Below are 22,662 nucleotides of genomic sequence, written 5' to 3'. Positions count from 1 at the left end.
AGACAAAGGCACAGAGGCTGCTGCTTCAAGTCGCTGCAGGTGCATAGCAGCCGAGTGGGCAAGCAGCAGCCCAAATGGTCTACGAACACACAGGGTGTGTTGCCTAATAATAATAATAATATTTATTATTTGTACCCCGCCCATCTGGCTGGATTTCCCCAGCCACTCTGGGCGGCTTCCAACAAAAATCAGATACAAAAATATCACACATTAAAAACTTACCTGAAAAGGGCTGCCTTCAGGTATTTTTTGAATGTCAGGTAGTTGTTTATCTCCTTGACCTGTGATGGGAGGGTGTTCCACAGGGCGGGCGCCACTACCGAGAAGGCCCTCTGCCTGGTTCCCTGTAGCTTTGCTTCTCGCAGTGAGGGAACCGCCAGAAGGCCCTCGGTGATGGATCTCAGTGTCCGGGCTGAATGATGGGGGTGGAGACACTCCTTCAGGTATACAGGACCTAGGGATGGAGAAGAAATTTCATTGCATTTAAAGGCAGATCCGTCAAATTCACACTTTCTAGAACAATCTGAGAACACAGAACCTTCCTTCAAAATTGGCAGCCAACTGGATTTTGTGGTGTATTTCTCCAATCAAACAGTGTTTACAGATACGCATAATATTCGCAGTAAAAGTTTGCATTAAAAAGGAGCCTGTTAGTGGAGATAACAAAAAAAAAGTGCATCGTATTATTAGGACAAATTGCTTGCAAAAGTGTGTGCGTTATGTAAAACTCCACTTTGAAAAGTCGGTTTGGAGAAACTCACACAAAAATGCTGAATAATTTTCATTGCTGTCGAAATGTGGAGAACTGAATTTAAGATTGGAAAATGAAATACGGAGATCACTGAAATTTGCAGATCCTTCCATCCTTTGTGCTGCCCACTTTGACAGCCACGGTGTGTCTTCAGGCTGCCACCCCCCCCCCACTGCCTTGCAATGCTGTCCTCTAAGGATAACGGGGGAGGGCCTTCGTCATGCAGCAGCTCCCACCTTTGGCTCAATTAATTGGAAAATTCCAAACAAAATAAAATAAAAAATTCCTTCCAGTAGCACCTTAGAGACCAACTAAGTTTGTTCTTGGTATGAGCTTTCATGTGTATCTGAAGAAGTGTGCATGCACATGAAAGCTCATACCAAGAACAAACTTAGTTGGTCTCTAAGGTGCTACTGGAAGGAATTTTTTAATTTTTAATTTTGTTTTGACTATGGCAGACCAGCACGGCTACCTACCGGTAAATGACAGTAAGTGTTATCTTCATTTGGGTTGTCTGAGATGAGCATCTATGCATTTCAGTTGGGGCTATTCGGTGTGTGTTTAATATTTTGGGAAGACTTAAACGTCTCCAAAGAGATTGGTTTTTTTGCCCGGGTGATGCAAATTGTCTCCTCTTTATATGCAAGTTGTCTCCTCTGGTGATAATGTGTTGCTCTGCATCTTCGGTGTTCTGTGCTTTGCTGCTGGGGGGTGGGGGTGGGGAGATGCCAGCCCAGAGATTAGCATTACAAGGTCATAAGCTTTTAAAAGCTATCATAAGCAGCACTTCCAGGCAGGCTAATTGTTTTGGAGGTTCTGAAATTGAAGAACAAAAGTCAAGCATATTTAGGGCAATCTGAATTGGCTGGCCTAATTCTTAACCCTCTGCAAATGGAAGCACAATGTTTATAGCAAGCCTATAAATAAAACAATGTTTTCAGCTTAAAACCGATGTCAGATAATTTGTGACTTTCCGCCCAGTATATGTCGAAAAACGTCCCTGCTACTGAGCATGTCATACGAAGGGAAACGGAGACCACTTTTTCAGGGAGCCATTCCTGCTCACCATCGCACCCGTGCTCCACAGGGACTCCGACTTCAAGGCAAAGGTACGTCACACCTCAGCTTCGAAACTCAGTTTTGTCTCAACTTATACCTGCATAGTGATCATAGCTGTCAAGTTTCGGATTTGAAAATAAAGGATCAGCAGTCTCCCCTATCCCGGGGACAGTCACATGTCAGTGGTGGGCGGAGCCAGAAGCAAAAGTGGGCGGAGCAGCGATGTAAACTCCAAGCGGGCTCGGGCTCGGAGCGGAGCAAAGAGGAGGGCAGCCATGTGCTCCGTGCGATGGAGCCCCATCGTCTTCTTGTCTGATCCCATCAAAACAGGACAGGAAGCAGCAGCTGCTCAAAGGCAGCCAGGCTCCGCCCACCAGCTAACCCTATTGGCCGGCTGAGGGGCTCGGCGGCAACGGATAGGGGCTGATGTAGGGGGAGGAATACACCCCCCTGTAAGCACGGGAAACGGCTCCCACTTGCTTTGAGGGCTGAGGCTTTTCTCTCCAAGTAGGCGAGGTCTTCCCACCCAGTCCCTGGCCAGCAGGGGAGGAGCTGCTTCCACTAAAAACGGGAAATTTAAGGGAAATAAAAAATAAGGGAGAGCAGCGGGAAACTGCTTAAAATAAGGGAGAATCCCGGGGGAAACGGGATACTTGACAGCACAGATAGTGATCTGTGCAAATGCAGACATCTGGGAGTGCAGAAAAGCCCTCCAGTTAATGGCAGGATGGAAATGTTCCTTGCAGGCCTGTGGCCTCATTTGCAACAGTTTAATTTCAGTAATTGACTTTTGCTTGCGCCTGTGACATTTTGCTTTCGGATCTCCCCTCCCACGTGCTTAGCAGGGTTATCTTTCTATAGACAGAGGCAGTCAGGAAGGCGTGAGCAGCCTGGCTCTCTCTCAAAATCAGTCAGGCTCCTTGGAGTGTTTTTGTGCAGCTCTGAGCAGGTTTGAGGCGGAGGAAGTCGCTTCGCCACCCGGGGCGGCAAACCTGGGGGTGGAGTCACTCCGTAGCATGCATGTGCAACGCTACGTTTGGCGCATGTGCAACACTACGTTTGACGTAGAGGAGGGAGAAAGGTTGTTTTCTGCTGCTCCAGAGAAGCGGACACGGGGCAATGGATTCAAACTACAAGAAAGAAGATTCCACATAAACATTAGGAAGAACTTCCTGACAGTAAGAGCTGTTTGACAGTGGAATTTGCTACCAAGGAGTGTGGTGGAGTCTCCTTCTTTGGAGGTCTTTAAGCGGAGGCTTGACAGCCATCTGTCAGGAATGCTTTGATGGTGTTTCCTGCTTGGCAGGGGGTTGGACTGGATGGCCCTTGGGGTCTCTTCCAACTCTAGGATTCTATGATTCTATAGCGATGCTGCGCATGCACGCAACCGAGCGGAGGTGAGCCAGGGAGGGGCGTCAGCAGCCCAAGAGAAACCCACTCCTCCCCTCCGCCCACAGCCCAAGCGGGAAGGAACAAAGCACCTTCCTGCTTAGGCTGTAGGTGGAGGGGAGGGGCGGGCTTCTCTTGGGCCACTGATGCCCCTCCCTGGCTCACTTCCGCCTGCAGCCCAAGCAGCAAAGCACACGCCAACGGCTAACCTGCTCAGCGCGTGCTTTGCTATTTCTAGCTCCAGACCGAGCCGGAAATAGCAAAGCGCACGCCGAGCAGGTTTGCGAGCCCCGCCGCCGAGCGTGGCTTCTTCCCGGCGTCCGCGGGGCTTAGCTTGGGTGTCATGCAGGGGGGGCCACCCAGAGTGTCACCTCCTCCAGCCTGGAACACAGGGCGCCCCGCCCCCTTCACCCCCGCTTCCTACGCCACTGGCTCCACATGGAACTCTGTGCTCACTTAACCCCTGCATGCCCATGTATATGCAAAGCCCATTTCCCGGTGTGGGGGGGGGGAAGCAAAATTCTCTTGGGATGGAAACGCAGCTGGGGCTGCATTCATTACCAGCCTCCTTCCTACCCCTTAGAGCTGCATACATGGGGTTAGCACATTTTATTCTCTCACACATCAAGCCTGCTAAGTAATTTGTGTGGATCTATGCATTATGAGGCTGCTGGGAGGGATCAGAAGTCATTTGCTCTGGTTTGATCCGTAGACACGGAAGCCACACTTGGAGCTTGGAGCAGACAGAAAGCCTGTCTTCGGACTGCCAGTCTGGAATTATGCTGTCTTCGGTGGGAAGCAGCAAATGCAACAGCCCTGCCTGCGTGGAGGCTCGCGCCCGGAGAGAGGCTGCCTACGCTAGTGAGGAGCAGAGGAGGCCCATGATGCAATACAGAGACTCCGTGGATTCCCTTCGAGACTCGCCACATAGTGAGAGGTCTCGTTTTCTGTTGTTATTCTCGCTTGCTATTCCCACTGGCTTGTCAGTATGGATGGTGCTTCACAGTCCCCCCTCACACAATGTCTCTCATGAAACAGTGAGAGGGAAGGAGAGGGGTATGCATACCCCTGTGTCCCCCCAGAAAAAAAAGCACTGAATTATTCCATTGTTACTTGTTGCTTGTTCACCTTGACTTTGGGGTTTTACCTTGCAAACACAAGTGGAGTTAGGTTTTCAGCCTTAATCTGCTTCCCACTGTAAATTTTAAAAATCACTGAACTGTTTTGCTCATAATTGTTCTTTTCACATGTAAAGAAGTGATCACATTTGTTTCCTGTGGGTTTTATCTGTGCTCCTAAGTTAAGGTCTGAGCCTCCAATTGAAAAAATACATCCCTTATTGTTCATTTGACCCAACCCCATGAGAATTCCCACGTTGCTCCTGTCGGTGTGGTAATTCTTCCCAGGCCTCGGAGACGATGACTTTCTCCCTTCCACCTCTTTCTATCTCATTGTAAATAAAACACACAGACAAACAGGGGGGAAAAATATTTATGTGCAAGTTGGGCTATTAGAAAGCATTAACTGCACTTGGAATAAAAGTTGTGTGCTAAAGGGGGTGGGGGGTGAGCTCTTCGTTGTGACACTTCGGCTTGATCCCAATGCCGTTGTTTCTTCTTCTAGGTACGTATCTGCCTTGACCACCCCAGCACGCCTGTCGCCGGTTGACTTCCATTGCTCAGTCTCAGCCCACATGCCCACCTTTGAGATCACGTCTCCTAATTCAGCTCATGCAGTCTCTCTGCCACCTGCAGCATCCATTAGCTTCCAGGTGGAGGAACAGCAGCCATTGCTCCGGAGGTACCAGATCCCTTCCCAAGATATGCAAAGGTATGAGAGTTACTACCAAAGAAGGAGCTACCTGAACGAGAGCACGGGGAGCTTGCCCTCCAGCCCCTTCCGCATCACGGAGGACGACGAATACGAGACGACGCACGAGTACATCTCTGCACTGGACCAGCCAAAGAGAACGGGTGGCAGCAAAGGGCGGTGGAGAAAATCTAAACTGAACGGGCACCTGTCACACAGGGGCAAAATGCTTAGAGACTCCTTTTCAGTGAGCAGCGCCTCGTACAGTGAATCTGATGAGGAGCTGGTGGCCGAGAGCACTCCTTTCTTAAGTATGAGAAACACAGAGGAAATGGACCCCGATTCACCCCCTCTGTATCGCCTGGCCGATAGCAGGACTTACTATTCATTCGACAGATGCAGCACACAGGGAGGGGGCCAACTGGCACATCATAGCAGATCCAGCCAAGATCCAGCCCCACCTTAGAGGCCGCACTGCTGACTCTTCCCACGAACACACCGGGACTGAGGAAGGGGGGGGGGAGGAATAACAGAAAAGACAAATTTTTATTTTATATATAAAAAAAGAAAAAAAATATGAAATGTTTTATTTTCATTTTAGCAATGGTGTCTTATAATAGCTAATGGCAAAGACCTTTTTATAAGGAATCTCTATTTATACGTAACATCTTGATTTACAGCTTCTGAGAAAAGAAGAAATCAACAAAAAAAATTAAAAGAGGTGGGCCAATTTTTGACTACTTACAAATCATTAAAAACAAAAAAAGAAATCGTGGTGCCTTTTGCTGTACGCTAATGCCAGAGTCCACAATGAAAATTACGTTTAAGCATTCTTGAGATCATAAGCTTTATGTTCAGGACAACTTGTTATGGAATATTTTAATAAGCACTTTTCCGTTTGAACAAGAACACCCTTTTAAATTGCTTGATATCTGGATGTTGGTAATCTAGTGCTTTTAAAATGTTGCGCACACATACACTTTCTCTTTTGTGCTCTCTCTCTCACATACAAACACACATACACACACACACACACACAACACATGTGTCAATGTTTCCATAACTACCTTTCCCTTTCAGGGAAAACAATACGTACTGGTAATTACGTTTTTTAATGCAAGATAAGTAGGAAGTGAAAAAAGCACACAGTAGCAACGGCCCTTGCAATATATCACTTATTCTAAACAGATCCATGAGCAAGGGGGAAACCAGATAATCAACCAAATTAAATACTTCGAAACGGTGTGGTTAAATAGGACTACTTCAAGAAATGCTGATTCTGAGATCCGCTTCAGCCCTGCTACTGAGCACAAGCGCTAGCTCTTCATCGGTGACTCTGAGCATCTGCTGTCTGTTCTTCAGAGCCAAAAAAAGGTGCGGCCCAGATGCTGATGCTAGCTTGCTCATAAAACCAACGTGGAAGGTTCAGGGGCTGTTGGTGACGTGTGCGCACCTATTTTAAAAGCCCAAAGTGAGCTAAGAAGCTCTTGGAAGTACATCGGCCCGGGCGCTAGCTGTCTCCCCCTCCTCCTTGTCACAAGTAGCGTCACCAGCATGTTGCTCTTGCCGCTACCTCTCCCCCCCCCAGAAAGAAACAAAATAAATGCCACTATCAGTGTGCCATGTTTTGTGACGACAGTTGTTATAGCGTTTCATAATGACTTTCTTGAAAATATATATCTGTATATTTTAGAAAGCCGCACAGCATCCCATCGTGTCAATAGCAGCTCTGAGACAACTTCTGTGTACAGCTGGCAAGAAAACTCCCGTGTCAGAGAGAGAGATCCCTCCTTTCGTTCCCTCTGGTTTACATCCTCTTTTCTTTTTCCTCTTTTGACTTCTGCATGTCCTTTGCATTTCAGATACTGTAGATTGGATGCATGGAGAAGCTGTGACTGAGAAGATTAAAATACAATTGCCAGTGTATTTCTTTTACCTTTTAGCAATAAAGTACTTTAAACCCTTTGTTCCTCATCCACAACAGGGTCCAATAGAAACGCTGCTAATTTGTCATAAAGATGATTGTTAAAAAACAAAACAAAACAAACAAAAACATTGCTCTGGATTGTCTGAATGTCAGAACTCTTGACTGTTTAACACTTGAACTTTTTTAATATTATAAATAAAAGTAAGAAATGACTTATCAAGATTCTAAAATCAATTTCACAGTCTGTGGTGTGAGAGAAAATGAAAGGCTGGGAGCCATTATAGGTCTCAGTTGGATCTAGACTAAAGTTCTCTGATTTGCAATAGCAGACCTGGCCTAATCACCATCCCTTTCCTTCAGTGAATAGCCAATTGCTCTGACCTGGGCTGTCAAAGCCAATTCTGACTAGGGATGGAAGGATCTATCAATTTCAGATCTCTCAGTTTTTCATTTTTCCGATCCTGAATTCAGTTCTTCACAATTTGCAGGAATGCGTGAATTTTTTAAATAAAAAACAAACAAACACATTTTCATTTTAGTGTGAATTTCTCCTAATAAACACATTTTATTTATACACAATTTTGACTATTGTACACATTTTTGCAAGCAATTCCCCTTAATATAATGCATTATCTTGCTTATTTTCACTAATATATTACTATTAACAACATCAATAGTAATTCTGTGCACACTTTCCTGTAATGTATCATTTTTTTATAAAAAAAAAAAACATTAGTTGGTTGGAGAATTGCATTGCAAAATTCAGATAAGTACAAATTTCAAAGGATAGTTCTATTTCATTTCACATATTGTTCCAGACAGTGTGAGTTTGAGGGTTTAGGCTTCCGACATGTACCAAATTGAATCTCCCCTCCATCCCTGGTTCTGACACACTAATAATTTGTCCCAAATTGGCATATAATTGCAATTGCATTAATGCTGTAATCCTGTGCAAATTTCCTCTGGAGAAAAAAAGCATAGGATTTGAATATATCTGCCATTTTATTGCTTGTTCAGCCAGTTCTTTTTTTTCTTTTTTAAATTGGGTTTTGCAAAATGAATAGCCTCACTTTTTATATTTTACAAACATTGAGCTTAAACTACAAAAGAAAATAAATACCCCTACTCCCTCCAACCTTCAAACACGGAAAGTCGTTCAAATGCAGGTAAGTATATTCATGTCTGGATAGCTGAGATGTCATGAGCCTCATATTTCCTTTTCTGGTGTAGGTTCAGCCTTTGAACAGGAAAAAAACGTATTAACGGATGTGAGGGCGATCTGGCTGCGACATCTGTCACCCCATTGATCGCCAGGGTTGATTCGGCTGATCTGGCTGGCTAGGCGGGTGTCCCCTTCCTCCCTCACCGCTCCATGTGCATCCCTCCCGAAGCTGCGCGCTTGGTGGAAGAGGACGACCATCCCAGATAGAAGGAGTGTACAGTTCTTCGGTCAAGGGTATACGATAGATGCGCTCCCCTGCTAGAACCTCCAAACAAGCTCAAGGAGAAAACGTATTAAAATCTATTCTCAAATCACACTCTGAATCATGATTTTGCAATTAAAATGCAGTTCTGTCTGGACTCCAGTAAGGTATTGAAGCTCCACTGAGTTTCATCAACAGGGAGCCTTGTTCTTCACACTGGGTAAAAGACACAGGAGCCAGCACTGACCTCAGATGAGGATGTGCTGAAATTCATGAGTTTTGCAGGGCTGTGGACCTAGTGGGTAGAAGTGGGTGATACCTATCCAGATAGTAAACTGCTGAGTGTGTTGAAAGGGCAACTATTTTGTCATACTGTATTTTCTGGCATATAAGACTACTGGGCATATAAGACGACCCCCAACTTTTCCAGTTAGAGTTTGCGATATACTCGACCGCAGAATCTCCATCCGGCGTATAAGACGACCCCTGACTTTTGAGAAGATTTTCCTGGATTAAGAAGTAGTCTTATACGCCAGAATATACAGTAACTACAACCAGATCCATTATGAAATTAAACGTTTGAAAGGTGATTTTGTTTTGAGTAGCTTACTAGTGCTGCATACACCAGCAGCAAAATGTGTGTTTGTGTGTGCTCTTCCTTTCTCTGAGCACAGAGTGCCTTTTTTAAATCTGTGAAATGTTGGACAGTCTGGAAGTGGTGCAGCCTTTAGCAGCAGGTGCGGCAGCCCTAATAGCCCTTTTTGGTATCCCATTCCCCTTTTGACATTTTGTAAAAAGATGGACAGGTACATTGGGGTTTATTCTAGATTTACGGTATTGAGATTTTATGCGACTTCTGCTTTCCTTTGCGTGAAACATCATATGCAGATTCACTCACCAAAGAGCCCATAAAGTTATTTTGATGTTTTCATGCATTTCTACATAGGTTTTATTACACCTACCTAATAAAACAGATTTCTTATCTGCATCTGCCTGATTTCTTTAACATACTGCCTTGTTTATATATATATATATAACTGCCAAGAGTCTAGTTTTCACCAAAGCTTTGTAAGCGTTTTTCTTTGCTGTGATACAACAAGCATTTGCAGGTTGCTTGGGCAATTAAACCAAACAAACACTTAGGAATGCCCACAACATAAGAAGCCAGCAATTATTACATACAGAAATAAAAATGATTGCATACAGAGTCTAGCCAGGTTCCAGTAATCTCTCTCACACTCCTGAGGGGAAATGGCGCAGGTGAGCACAGCTCCTAAAATACCCTTTAGAACAATGCCACATTTTGGCATAGGGCGATGGGAAGCCTGGAAGGAAAGGGTGCTGCTCCAAAAACCTGCTTGGATTTCACGGAATCAGAGAATTGCTGAGTTGGACAATGCAGGACTCTCTTGGCCAACGTGGAGCTTGAAGTCATGGCTATGAGATTACGTATCTACCAAGAGCTGCACGATGATATCATCCTGCCCCATGGGCTTTCGCAGAGTGTGTGTGAGAGAGGCAGAGGGCAGTTGCCAGTAGGTAGTGCCACCTTTGCTGATATCACATGGCCCCCATGTGATCCCTTGTGCACGCCACATACCGACCCGAATATAAGCCGAGGCACCTAATTTTCCTACAAAAACCTGGGAAAGCTTATTGACTCAAGTATAAGCCGGTTCACCTTTGCTGCTGTGGAGGAGGAGGAGGAACAAGCAGCCCAAAAGCAACCCTTTGGGCTGCTCCTTCCTCTTCCTCCTTTGCCGCTGTGGAGCTCACCCAATCGCGGGGTTTCGAACCGCCATTCTTCTGATCAGCAAGCCCTAGGGCTCTCTGGTTTAACCCACAGCACAATGTTCCCTTGTGTTATACAGAGAAGGCTGGGATCCTGTCCTGTTTAAGCAGGAGCCAGGGAAAGTGAGCACCTGTGGGGTTTTAATACTTCCTTAACTGATAGGCTTTGTGCCTTCTGGGGTCTAAAGTTTGCATTTATGTGAGCAGTTCAGGAATGGAACAAGCTGCCGGGGGAGAGTAAAGAACCGCTTTTCTTGTATGCTTCTTAAGGAATGGTTGACAGGGGTGAGCGGGTGACGGCGGCACAAGTGGAGAGAAGGGGCTTCTTTATCGCCCCCCCCCCACCTGCCTCACTCGAGTATAAGCTGGGGGCAGCTTTTTCAGCACAAAAAATGTGCTGAAAAACTAGGCTTATACTCAAGTATATACAGTAATTTGAAAATACTAATAAACACAGTACAGTACAGGGGAATATAACAAATAGAATAAGATGACTTCAGACTCCAGAGTTTCCATTTAAGGCCAAAATTGCTCTAGGAAAGAAACTGTTCTTGCAGGCTACAGAGGAGACTCTCAGTCTCCAGTATGAACATGGGACGCAATGGAGTCTGAATTTGGAACCGAGGAAAAAAACTATGTAAGCTACCGTATTTTTCCGTGTATAAGAAAATATTTTCCCCTAAATTTTTAATTTTAAAATTGGGGGTCGTCTTATACAAGGAATGTTGCAATTAAATATATAAATGAATACATGCCACCATCCATATTCTCCCCCCTCAGCCTCCCCTCACTATTGACCTCATGACAAACCTTGGTCTGGTACTCCCCCCCCCCAGCATCCCCCACTCCTGACATTGTTCCTTCCACCCAGTTCCCTCAGCCGTCCCCTGGCTACCCAGACCCCCCATTCCCCAAGCGCACTCACTCAGGCACCTCTGGCAGTTGCAGCTCCTCGATCAGCGTTCGCGTCTGCCTGCGCTCGTGGAGTAAATACGGTACATACCGTAAATACTGAGACAAAAGTGCAGCACGCAGGCGGGAGAGCTGAAGCTGCAGCTACAGTGGAGTTACACTGAGCTGACAGGAGCAGCCGCCATCACACAGCTTGCCTCACTGTTTGATATTTAAATATACGGTACTAAATATACTGGCGTTTTGAATATTTAATAAAATATCAAAGTTGTTCTGTTTGGTGTTTAAAATATTTATTTCTTAATTTGGGGCTCAAGAAATAGAGGTCGCCATATACACGGGGGTGTCTTATACGGAGAAAAATACGGTATTTCCGGGGGGGGCAGTTTGCCAAGTTTTGTTGTTGTTGTTACCTGTGACATTAGCCATTGTGGGGGGAAGGCCTGAATAGTCCCAGCTTTTTATCCTCATCATCCATTCTGAGTTTGTTGGAGTCGCACTAGATATGGCAGTTGGCTTTTATAGAGGGAACATAACTAACAGTTGCTCACCAAGTCTCATGAGCAATTCCCCCCCCCTACTCCTTGTTTTTCCTCCGCCACTCTCACTCCATCCTCACATTTCTCAGGAAGGCTAGGGCCTCCGTCAGAACGAAGGGAAGGGGTGGGGGCGAATAGTGCGCAGCAGAGCGCTTGGCCAAACTTGCACATGGTTGTAGCTTCAGCCAGACAGCCCCTAAATGGCTAACAGGCATTTCCCTTCTATCTCTTTTCACATCTCTGACATGATGTGTGAGATGCCCAGATAATTGCTTGTTCCTGCAATTGTGGTTTTTTTCCCCTTTGGGTGCTCTGGGGGAGCAATGTAATTGGTTTGTCCCACTGGCTCAGCAGGCGTACACTTGTGGGTGCCTAGCTGGGTGTGTAGAGAGCTCCAGTTTCCTTGGTGCCAGGAAGTCTGGGGGAAAGAACTTGCAGTAAAATGACTTTCCAGGGCCCTGCAGCTAGCCAAGACCAAGAAAGCACACCTTTTTCCCAGGATGGAAGAGAGGGTAGGAAAAGTGGGTGCAAATAATAATAATAATAATAATAACAACAACAACAACAACAACAACAACAACAACAACAACAACAACCAAACTGTGGGAGGCAGTGGAAGACAGGAGTGCCTGGGTGTGGTCTGGTCCATGGGGTCACGAAGAGTTGGACATGACTAAACGACTAAAGAACAATAATAAAGAATCTAAGAAGGAAGCAATGTGGACATGCATGTGGTGGTAGTCAGGGAAAACTGGGAATTCAGTGGTCAAGTTCATGACCAGATGGAATCTGAGTTTGTGCTATCTTGGGAGCCTGAGAATTTGGGTAAGCAAACTAAAAGTTGGAGGGTCTTCCCAACCCTAATCCTAAGTAATACAGTGGTACCTTGGGTTAAGAACTTAGAATCATAGAATCACAGAGTTGGAAGAGACCACAAGGGCCATCCAGTCCAACCCCCTGCCAAGCAGGAAACACCATCAAAGCATTCCTGACAGATGGCTGTTAAGCCTCCGCTTAAAGACCTCCAAAGAAGGAGACTCCACCACACTCCTTGGCAGCAAATTCCACTGTCCAACAGCTCTTACTGTCAGGAAGTTCTTCCTAATGTTTAGGTGGAATCTTCTTTCTTGTAGTTTGAATCCATTGCTCCGTGTCCACTTCTCTGGAGCAGCAGAGAATTCGTTCTGGAGGTCCGTTCTTAACCTGAAACTGTTCTTAACCTGAGGTACCACTTTAGCTAATGGGGCCTCCCGCTGCTGCTGCTGCTGCAGCGCCGCCGCACAATTTCTGTTCTCATCCTGAAGCAAAGTTCTTAACCTGAGGTACTATTTCTGGGTTAGCAGAGTCTGTAACCTGAAGCGTCTGTAACCTGAGGTACCACTGTAATAGTTATAATCATTTATTGCCCGCCATGGGAGGAGGGTATATGATAGTGTTCTTGTACATATTTGTAACTTGCACCAGCCTGTTGTTCTTTCTAAACTCTGAAGTGGAGATGAAATACCCGGAAAACTGTTTCAGCAGTCCATATCTCTTTGCAGGCTAAACTGAAAGGAAAGATCCAGATGACTCTTTCTGGGCTGGGGTTCCTCAGCCCACCCGAAATAAATAAATGTGCGGTTTCCTCCACTGTGGATAATCTCTCTATATGTGTGGGTATCATTCCTGCTGAGTTGTTGAAAGTCATCAGAAAGAGCACCAGGTAGAGTTTTGGATTAATCCACTTTATTAACAGGTTCATCATCATTTGTACATGATTCTTAGTTCATCATTTCAAATAAAACTATCAAACTGTACAAAAAACAAAGAGATTTAAAAAGGAGGTGGCAAAACAGGATGGTGGATTCCCCAGTGGTACGAAACATGGAAACTCAATAATTTATAAATTCTCAAAAGCTGTGAGAATCCAAACAAATCTCTTTTATTATCTTCCTCTTAAAAAGCTGCAAAAATAGAAACTGTAAATCACTGTAATTAGCAGCTACAAGATCCTTTAAAACTGGAACTTGGTTAACTGTGAGCATGTCTAGAAAAGAAGATGAAAATGAGTCAATCAGTAAATAAAGTGCTGAAGGCCTTGAAAACGCAGCGGAGTCACTTCTACCACAGCAAGAAAGGAACAGAAGCACAACATCCCATTGAGTGAGTATATTTATGCTTACAGCAAGATGGAATATGTACAGCTATCTGTGATAAGCGGCTCAGTCCCCCACCCTCCCCACGCATGTCGCTTAGCTTGCAGTTGCCTGGATGCCCATGAAGTAGAAGCAGAAGGGAAGGGGCACAGGAGAAGAAGCAAGAGTGAATTCCCTATTTACGGTGGCTGAGTGCACAGCACCAGCAGAGCCTGCACTGCAGCACAGCCAGATGGGATTTAGTTACAGAAGAGAAAAAGAAATGTCCATTAAGCTACTAAATGTTCAAAACGTTACTTAGCACTGCTAAGATCCCTGTATAGCAAAGTTATTTTCTTCCTGCCCGTGCTTTGGGCACTCTTACCTTTACAAGGTTATATATTTGACACCAAGTTTTAAAACTGTACATACATTTTGGCAGTAGAGCAGATAATGCAGTTATTGCAACGCATGGGACACTCATTGAGTTCGGATGACAGCATTTGATTTTACATGTATGCTGTTCATCCAGCTACCTGTAGAAATCCTGCCCATTGATTCTGTTTATCTGCTGTCCCAGTATTTCTTGACTTGTATATTGTAAGGACTGTGGCACTGCAGCACCACTGGTAGTAGTTAAAGGAACAGATTTGGTCGTGTCTCCATGTTGCTACAGCACTGCAGCAGTTGCTCAGTGGAAAATCCAGCTGCTTACAAGGAAACACAGCTGGCAAAAGAACATCCCAATCCTCGTATGGAAAACTTGTCCATTTATTGCATGCACAGTAAAGGGAAATGTCGACAGTGATAACCAGTGCAGACAGTCTATGATCCTGGAATACTTAAGCACCAGAAGAGAAGCTTCTTTGAATTCTTTCTGCTGTAGTATTTGCACTGTGTACTTAATGCACACCCAAGAAACCATTGTGCTCATAAGTTTCAGTTGAGGAGGACAAGATACCACTTTCTGGTTACCTTCACCTATTGGTTACCTGAAGTGTTTTGGTCTATCATGTCTTTCTCTGCTTTGCTGTTTACCACAGGCAACTGCCCTTGGCTTATGGAAGGGCTGGAGTAAGTCTTCCTCAAGGATACGTCTTCAGCTTCCATTGTGAAGAGGTTGGCTTCTATTTTTTCCAGATCATCTGTCCCGGCCTTTATCTTCGCACACAGAAGATTGATGTATGTCTCATAGCGGCTTTTCTGTGAAGGACAATGAAACAGACCAAAAAGCCTGAGAGAGAAAGTCAGAAATGGCCAGAACAAATAGATAGAGAGACAAGTGCTGGGGATTTCAATTTGTGACCAGGAGGATGTGTAAGGACGGGTAAGCTGTCAGTAAGGGAGCGACTACAGGACCCTAATCTGGCTCATTGCATCACATGAATTGACATATAAATCTGCTCCATCCCACATTTATCTGAATAATTTTTGGGAAAGTTATTTAAAAATCCACATAAATTTAATTCTTAAAAAAAGTTAAGTAATTAGGTGGTGGTTTAAGAGTTCTCCCTCTTCCCCTTTCTTCTTTTTTATACCTACCAGCCCTGGTTTCTGCCCACAGCAACTCCCTGAGAGCAAGGGCACAGCATGTCCCATCACGCACAGGAGGAATTGCAGTGTGTTTTCCAACACATGCAGCAGCAGAAATACTTCTTCGATGGTATGGAAGGAATAGTGATAGGGAAATGGCTTCCAGCTTGAGCTTCCATTAGTGTACTTTAGAAGTGGACTTACGTGCGTATTTTTTCTATCATTTTGAAATACATTTTGGTACATTTTTGAACTGAGCTTTTGAAGGGGAGCTAAGTCTGGATCCATGCCAGGATTAGTCCAGGAAGGGTGGATCAGATCTTGGAATGCACAAATGCTTAATTCCTCAAGCATCATTACATGCACTTGGGCTCCTGGCCAATGAATTCTGTGAGGACAGAGAAGGTGTACCTCTTTTGGGCAAGCCAAAAACAAAGAACAGCAGAAGTTCAGAAAACCCAATAAAATGCAACTTCAGCAGAAGACCTACTGAGAATGGATAACACCTTGAGCTCATGCATTGTGCAGAAATCACATGTGCAGGTGCTATGCACTGAATGCCTCACTTCAGGTGGATAATAACTTTGTTTATCTCAACAGTTTAAGGACCTTCCTATATTCCTACGAATAAAGAACCTTATTTATAGTGTTTTACAGGTATAAAACTACTTGAGAGACATGCAATTAAGTCTAATCAGGATAATTACACAGGGAACCGAGTCTTTTGACTGCCGGGAAGATATTGTAAGCCCTGAGCTTACACAGAGATGCTTAGAGATTTGCTTCGTGTGCTTCATTTCTGCACTAGGAAACCATGTTTAGGGCCCTACAAAAATATGTTCCCTGGGAGAGTATCCCAGGCACCATAAGGTATTGCTCATACCCCATCTGAGGGTGGAAAGAGGAAGTGAGACCTCAGAGAGGAAGATCTGGCTCAAGTGGGTTCCCCACCACCACCACTATGCAAAACCTTCTGTTCCCATTGCTTCACTGATGCTGGAGCTCAGGCATTTGTAGAGCCTGACAAGGGTGTGGCAGGGACATATCTAGTCCTCCAACATGCCCCAAACCAGCGGGGAGACTATGCAAACCCAGTATCTGACAGGGTGCACTTCTCGCCCATAGTTTCCAGTGGGAAGGCCACTGGTAGAATGATGGAAAGTCCCTAGGAATGTGTATGTGACTCTGCAATTCTACTTCAACCCTGGTGTCATGAGCCCAGCAGGACACTGGAACTCCAGTTCTCCCTCCTGCTGTCTGGTTGGACGGCTCATTAAAAGTCTTTAAACAGAAAGAGATTATGAGCCCACCCATGCTTCCCCAGTCATTCTCTCCAGGTTTATCCTATCTTTGTCCCACAGATCGTTTGTCACCTGGAAAGCCTCACCTCAAATATTAAGTAATGCTCTTTCAGGCGATATTCTTCAGCCTCTTTGGACTTGAGACCTTTCACTACTGGGTGTAGTTTATGCTCCGTCAACTCATCTGCAACTTGCCTCATTTTATTCTCATGAGACTGCAGCTGCTCATCCTGGAAGGCGAGGAGGAAGAGAGACCGAGTCAAGTTCTTCAGAAATAAGCACGTATGCAAATACAAAGGGATTTGCCAGAATTCAGACTTGGCACTTATTCCGGAGACATATAGTTGGAGCGGACCTGGCCAGAGTCACACATGCCTTCGTTAAAAAGTTACAATTGGATTCTCACATGGAACTGCCTTTGAAGAGTGACCAGATGCAAACTGCTGCAGCTGAAATTTTTATTGTGCTTCTGATTGGATCATGTGACCACATCATTACATTGACTTCATATGTCCATTTCCAGCACAAATCAAAGTGACCATTGTTACCTTTGAAGCACTGAATGGTTTTGGATCATTGTAGCGGAACCTGCCTAACCGCCCAGGTCATGAGGCTTTCTATATCCTGCCACCAGCAAGGGTTCAATTAGTGAGTACATATCAGATGGACTTCTCTGCAGTGGTTTCTGGACCATGGAACTCCCTGCCCCAGGGGTTCTACCTGGCCTCCTCTGTGAGGCAAGAACTTTTGTTTCAACAAAGCCCATGGGCTTAGCTGGTTTCTGGGTGATCTCTCAAACTGGATTCTTTCTTCTGCTCATTTTAGATTGTGCTGTGTTGCATGGGTGTACCCAAGGGGGGGCAGGAGGGGGCACCTGCCCCCCCAGAAGCAAAAAATAATAATAATTAAATGGTTTTCAGCAGCCTAAAAGGAAAAAAGCTCTCCTAAAATGCTCAACTACCGGTCGTTCTCCCCCTCCCAAAATCTAAATAACTATTGAGCTCTGCCGACCGGCAGCCGGCCACTGTGTGTGTGTGTGTGTGTGTGTGTGTGTGTGTGTGTGTGTGTTGTGCCTGATCGTTGCAAAGGAGCTTTGGAAACAGTTCCCTTGCATGGTGAGTTGCGATGGCTGAGGATCCTAGGAAACTGAGTTTTTCAGCCATTTGGGGGCTTTCTGTTTAGGGGGGGGGAGTTTTTCTGTTTTTTGAAGCTGTTTTTGTTTGCTGTTTACATAATATGGTCAGTAATCCAAAAACAAACTGAACCCCTAAAAAACGGGGCATTCCTCATCCCCAAAAAAGGTCAACAACTTTGAGTTGAACCCCAAAAAACGGGGGTAGATCACTGCTGAAAGTAGATCACAGTCTCTTGGGAGTTGGCCACCCCTGGTATAAGACATGTAACTAGAATAAAAATTTAAAAAAAAATCAAGCAAATAATTGTAATAACTACCGTAATAAAGCACTGCTATAATTACATATAATTTTCCTAAAATTTTGGTTTCATTTGCCTTTCCATGCTGAAATGTCACAACCTGAACGACCATGGCTTGCCCCCCCCCCCAGTTTTGATCCTGGGTACGCCCCTGTTGTGTTGTATTTTTAATTGTGTTGATTGTATGCCACCTTTATGCTGCAGAAATATTTTTGGAAATGTTAGATATGGATTTAGAATGAATATTTAAATAAAGAAATAACAAAAATAAACATGGTGGAATGTAATGGGTGGTCTATCACCACTAGCAAGGTGACCCCAATGTCAAACTTGCCACAAGGGCATCACTCTAAGGGTGAAAGGGTAGCTGTGGGAAGATCCTGGCTCCCTCTTGTGGGGGAGCTATTTTGGAGGAAGCAATACTGTAGTCAGGTTCACAAGAATGACACCACATGCCTCTTCCCTTTAACAAGAGTGGGCAAATGTGGCAGAGAGCTCAGGAAGGGTGAGGACAGAGGGCAGCCAGTTTGTTTTATCCCAGATTGCAATCCTGCTTCATTCTAGCACTATTAGTGTGTGTGTGTGATCCTCAATGACTGGGCTACTGTCATGAAGAAATTAAGAAAAAATGGGCCAAGATGAAGACTTATGTATACATTCAGCACTCAGCTGGATGGCTTTCTGCCATATATGTACATACACATGCTTTCCCCCTTTTTCCTTTTACCTGACAGAGCTTGGTTGTTGAAGATGGCAAGAGAGGACGGCAGAATTTCTTCATGGAGCAAATAGCAGCTGGAAATGCAGGGGCAGAAAAAATGGCAGCCACCAAGTTTATTCTCAGAATCCAGGACAGCATTTCTCCTTTGCTTCTATGGAGACCAGGCAGGGTTGAAGGAAGGGGGCCATTTCACACAAGAGTAGGAGAGGCAGGATGGGTCAGAAGTGGGGCAGGAGAGAGACAGAGAACACGCATGCCAATATGATAAAAGTGAAGGGAGACTCAATGCATTTCTCTTCCCACTAAGCCGCCTTCCTGAGCTGCTGGGTGTGTATTGAAGCCTTTGCTAATGACTTGAGATCCAAACAGCTTGGGGCCAGATTATCTGAAAGAATGCCTGATTCAGTATAGACCTGCCTACCCACTTTCATTGCAGCAGAGGAGGTTCTCTGGCCATCCCGCTTCCTGCGGGAATCCATTACATGACCTCCAGGAAGAGGGTCTTCTCCGCATCCACTTTGTGAATCTAAGGCAAATTATGGTGGTTGGAGACCCAGGTGCAGTTTCCAAAATAGCCCCCCCCCTTTCTCCCCAGAAGGAAGGCATGAAATAAGGTGCCACACAAAAGTCTTGTGGTATCTTAAAGACTAACATGTTTACAATGGCATAAGCTTCCCCCCTCGGTTCCCCACCCATTTTTGCACCAAGGAGCAACAGTGGGCACAAGTGTGCTGGGGTTAAACACTCCCCTGTTTCATCTAACCATGTCATAGAGATGTAAGCCAGACAAGAACCTTCATCCAGAACCAATCATCTCTTGAAACAAAATAGGAAATTCTTTCCAGTAGCACCTTAGAGACCAACTGAGTTTGTTCTTGGTATGAGCTTTCGTGTGCATGCACACTTCTTCAGATACCAATTGTCTTCTGAAGGCAATTGCCATAGCCGTATGCAAAAGTGTGCATGCACACGAAAGCTCATACCAAGAACAAACTCAGTTGGTCTCTAAGGTGCTACTGGAAAGAATTTCCTATTTTGTTTCGACTATGGCAGACCAACACGGCTACCCACCTGTAACTGCAATCATCTCTTGGTTTGCGTGGTTAACAGAATGCTTGGTGGACAGTTGCTAGTGCCTGTTAAGTAGCCATGTCTGCAGGAGGACTCAGAATAGGGATAAAGACTGCTTGAGTCTTCTGAAGGCAATTGCCATAGCCGTATGCAAAATAGTTGGCCACGGGTCTTAGAACACAGAGGCAAAACCAATAGAGTCCTTCCAAAGCCAATAGTACATGGAGAGGGGGATTATTTGGGGGTGGCCAGATCTTTCACTATTGGAGGGTGGGGTCGGAGACACATATTTGAGAAAGGGAGAGAAAGAGATAGATCACACTCATATCTTATTATTCCAAAGAACTCAGTACCTTACACACTTTCCCCAGAGGCTTAGGAGGCCATGCCTGCTTAACTTCTGCACTAAAACAGAGTCATGTTTCATCAGCTAATAAGGAACTATAATGCCAACTAAGCAGCGATGTCCTATTTTCTAATTCTGTCTTTAATAAGAAACACAATGCGACAAGGTACTTATGAATAAGCCCCCTTGAGATGAGGACTTTCATAATGTCCCCCACGGTGTGGAGAATGGCTGGACAATCTGCACTTGGCGAGGTTAAAAGGACAAGAGTAATCCCACATGGGTTCTGTTGGAACACTTACGGCGCTTGGAAGAGGAACACTCTCCAGTCTGCAGTCTTCAGCTTCAGCACATTGGATTTTTTGCTATAATCAGAGGCTTTTGTGGCTAAGGCATGGTGAATGCGGATGGCGTTCTTTAGATCTACTTCAGAAAGATCTTTGTCAGGTTTGTATTCGTCCTGTGAAGGAGAAGAGAGATAACAGTAATAGCAACTCAGATAGAATCATGCTGGAAGGGACTGACTAGGTTTCCAAAACTGTTCCAGACAGGTGTTTATCCAGTTTCTCCTTAAACATACACATACACATCTCAAATGAAGAAAATAAAAGACAGAAGGGATTGATCAAATGACACCCACCAGTTGGCAATATTTGTCTCATGGCAAAGGGTAGAAGAAACAGTGGCTTTGATTCAAAGAACCATGAGTGGAATGAGTTTGTTAGCACTGCTCTGTGAACTATTGTTCTAGAATAAGGTTTTGTGCATTGTTGCATCTTGAGTTGCATCATATTGCGTATTAGAAACATGAAGCATGATACAGGTTTTAGTGTTTAAGTGTGTGATGTTTTTAGGGAAGTGATGTGCGCTGGGGCAGGACCCATGTTGTTACATAAAATCAATGGGGTGTTGCAGAGAGAAAACGCGGGTGGCTGTGTACTGCAGATTTAGTAGACACGTTTTGCCCTACACAAGAGCAGCCAGTTGCATCAGTGCCAGCAATACACAAATTCTTTGTTAGCCAACAGTTAGAAGTATGACTTCACTGAAATGTGCACCAAACAGGACAAATCCTTTTCCTTCAATGAACTTTATTGTTACAGACCAGTGAAAAATTGTGCTCTAATACAAGTGGAAGGAGCTTTTGTGACGCAGCTCTCCTGTTGGACACCCCCTAGTGCCATTGACATCAGTGCTCTCCTCCTCCTCTGTCGTGTTCCAGGGGACTCTCGCTTGGCCCTGACACATGGCGGTCTAGGAGGTGATCCATGACCCTCTCTCACTCTGCATGGGCTCTTCGTCAATGCCAGCCATTTCCCTTGTGATGGTTGCGGCCGTTTCTTACATGGGTTCTCCCCCATAAAAGTTAACTGGTGTTTTCCTTAGACCCCTCAGCTCCTGTCCTCAATCTTGCATAGCCCCACTAATATTCAGAAGTCCAGTCCACATAGCCTTGTACTCTTGTATGATAGTTTGATGCAGTTGGTGAACTCCTGCCAGTTGGACCTCATCATGCTAGTGTTCTTCTCAATCTGCCTTTTTCTGGGCCCACACATCCATAATGATATGTGGGTGGTGTTGGGCATCGTTCAGAAGGTGGGCAGCACATGCTGTATGCCTCAAGAGATGGCAAGGGATGCTTCTGGTAATGGTGACACATAGACATTTCTTGTCCTTCTATTATTGGTGGTTACACCTAAGGCAGAAAGAATGATAGAAAATATCAAACATGACACAGCCAGCTGGCATCCATACATTTTTTGAAATACATATACACTTACAACATTCATGTACACAAACAGCCCACTTATATGGTGATTCTCAGATACAATATGCTAATAACTTACATTTCATCAAACAGGTTGTCAGTTCAGAGAAATCCTCGAAGTCTTTGTGGTCGTGCCTAAAGTTTGAGGTGTCTTATCTGTGCATTGAATGACAGAAATATATCTGTAATACGCAGTACATGGATCAAGGAAATTATGCTAAATAGAAAACAATTAAAGCCAACCAACCATCAAATGAATAATTGTCATTATGCCATTAACAGGAACTCCCACTGCAAAGTTTTTGCCAGGCTTCTGGAAAGAAAGTGTAGTACACACACAGAGTATGGAATTACTTGTAGAAATACACACTGCCATATTAATAGATGATTATTAAGCATTGCTAGAGAAAACTGACACCTGACCTCACAGAAGGCCAACCAGAGGATCCCTTCCACAGTAATCTCTGAGAAATGGGGAGAAAAGTGTGAGTCCGGGCAAAATTAAAGCAGAAACATTTGAAAACATTTCCCAATCATAAGTGATGTTTTCCACATGGTGGAAATGTGTAATGGCGTCAAAGAAATAATGGAGGATTTTTTAAAATCAATTGATAAGGATTCTAAGCTACAAAGTCCCACTGCAATACCCACTGGTATTTCCCCCCCTCTCTATTAAAAGCATTGCAGGGGGTTGGACTAGATGACCCTTGGGGATCCCTTTCCAACTCTACGATTCTATGAGTCTATTAAATTCTGTAGGCCAGAAGAATAAA

General features: G+C 44.8%; 2 protein-coding genes across 4 annotated transcripts in view; one reads left to right on the top strand and one right to left on the bottom strand.

Annotated features, from left to right (window-relative positions):
• The window catches only part of NRG2 (neuregulin 2), a 57,561-nt gene extending 52,064 nt beyond the window's left edge, over positions 1–5,497 (top strand). For all 3 annotated transcript variants that reach the window (XM_033154181.1, XM_033154179.1, XM_033154180.1), the window contains 3 exons: positions 1,733–1,860; positions 3,912–4,136; positions 4,823–5,497. In XM_033154181.1, the coding sequence (XP_033010072.1) occupies positions 1,733–1,860; positions 3,912–4,136; positions 4,823–5,474 (1,005 nt within the window). In that variant the 3' untranslated portion in view covers positions 5,475–5,497. The remainder of the gene's footprint in view (positions 1–1,732; positions 1,861–3,911; positions 4,137–4,822) is intronic.
• Positions 5,498–14,241: 8,744 nt separating this feature from the next.
• PSD2 (pleckstrin and Sec7 domain containing 2) overlaps positions 14,242–22,662 on the bottom strand; it is a 44,361-nt gene continuing 35,940 nt past the window's right edge. Inside the window, exons 11-14 of the mRNA XM_033154178.1 lie at positions 20,424–20,581; positions 18,711–18,855; positions 16,636–16,779; positions 14,242–14,918 (exon numbers count right to left, since the gene is read on the bottom strand). Coding sequence (XP_033010069.1) covers positions 14,697–14,918; positions 16,636–16,779; positions 18,711–18,855; positions 20,424–20,581 — 669 coding nt within the window. The 3' untranslated portion in view covers positions 14,242–14,696. The remainder of the gene's footprint in view (positions 14,919–16,635; positions 16,780–18,710; positions 18,856–20,423; positions 20,582–22,662) is intronic.

The sequence above is a fragment of the Lacerta agilis genome, chromosome 7 (assembly GCF_009819535.1).
Source record: "Lacerta agilis isolate rLacAgi1 chromosome 7, rLacAgi1.pri, whole genome shotgun sequence".
Classification (NCBI taxonomy): domain Eukaryota; kingdom Metazoa; phylum Chordata; class Lepidosauria; order Squamata; family Lacertidae; genus Lacerta; species Lacerta agilis.
Note: the sequence above shows the minus strand (reverse complement) of the source record. Positions and strands in the feature narration are given on the sequence as shown.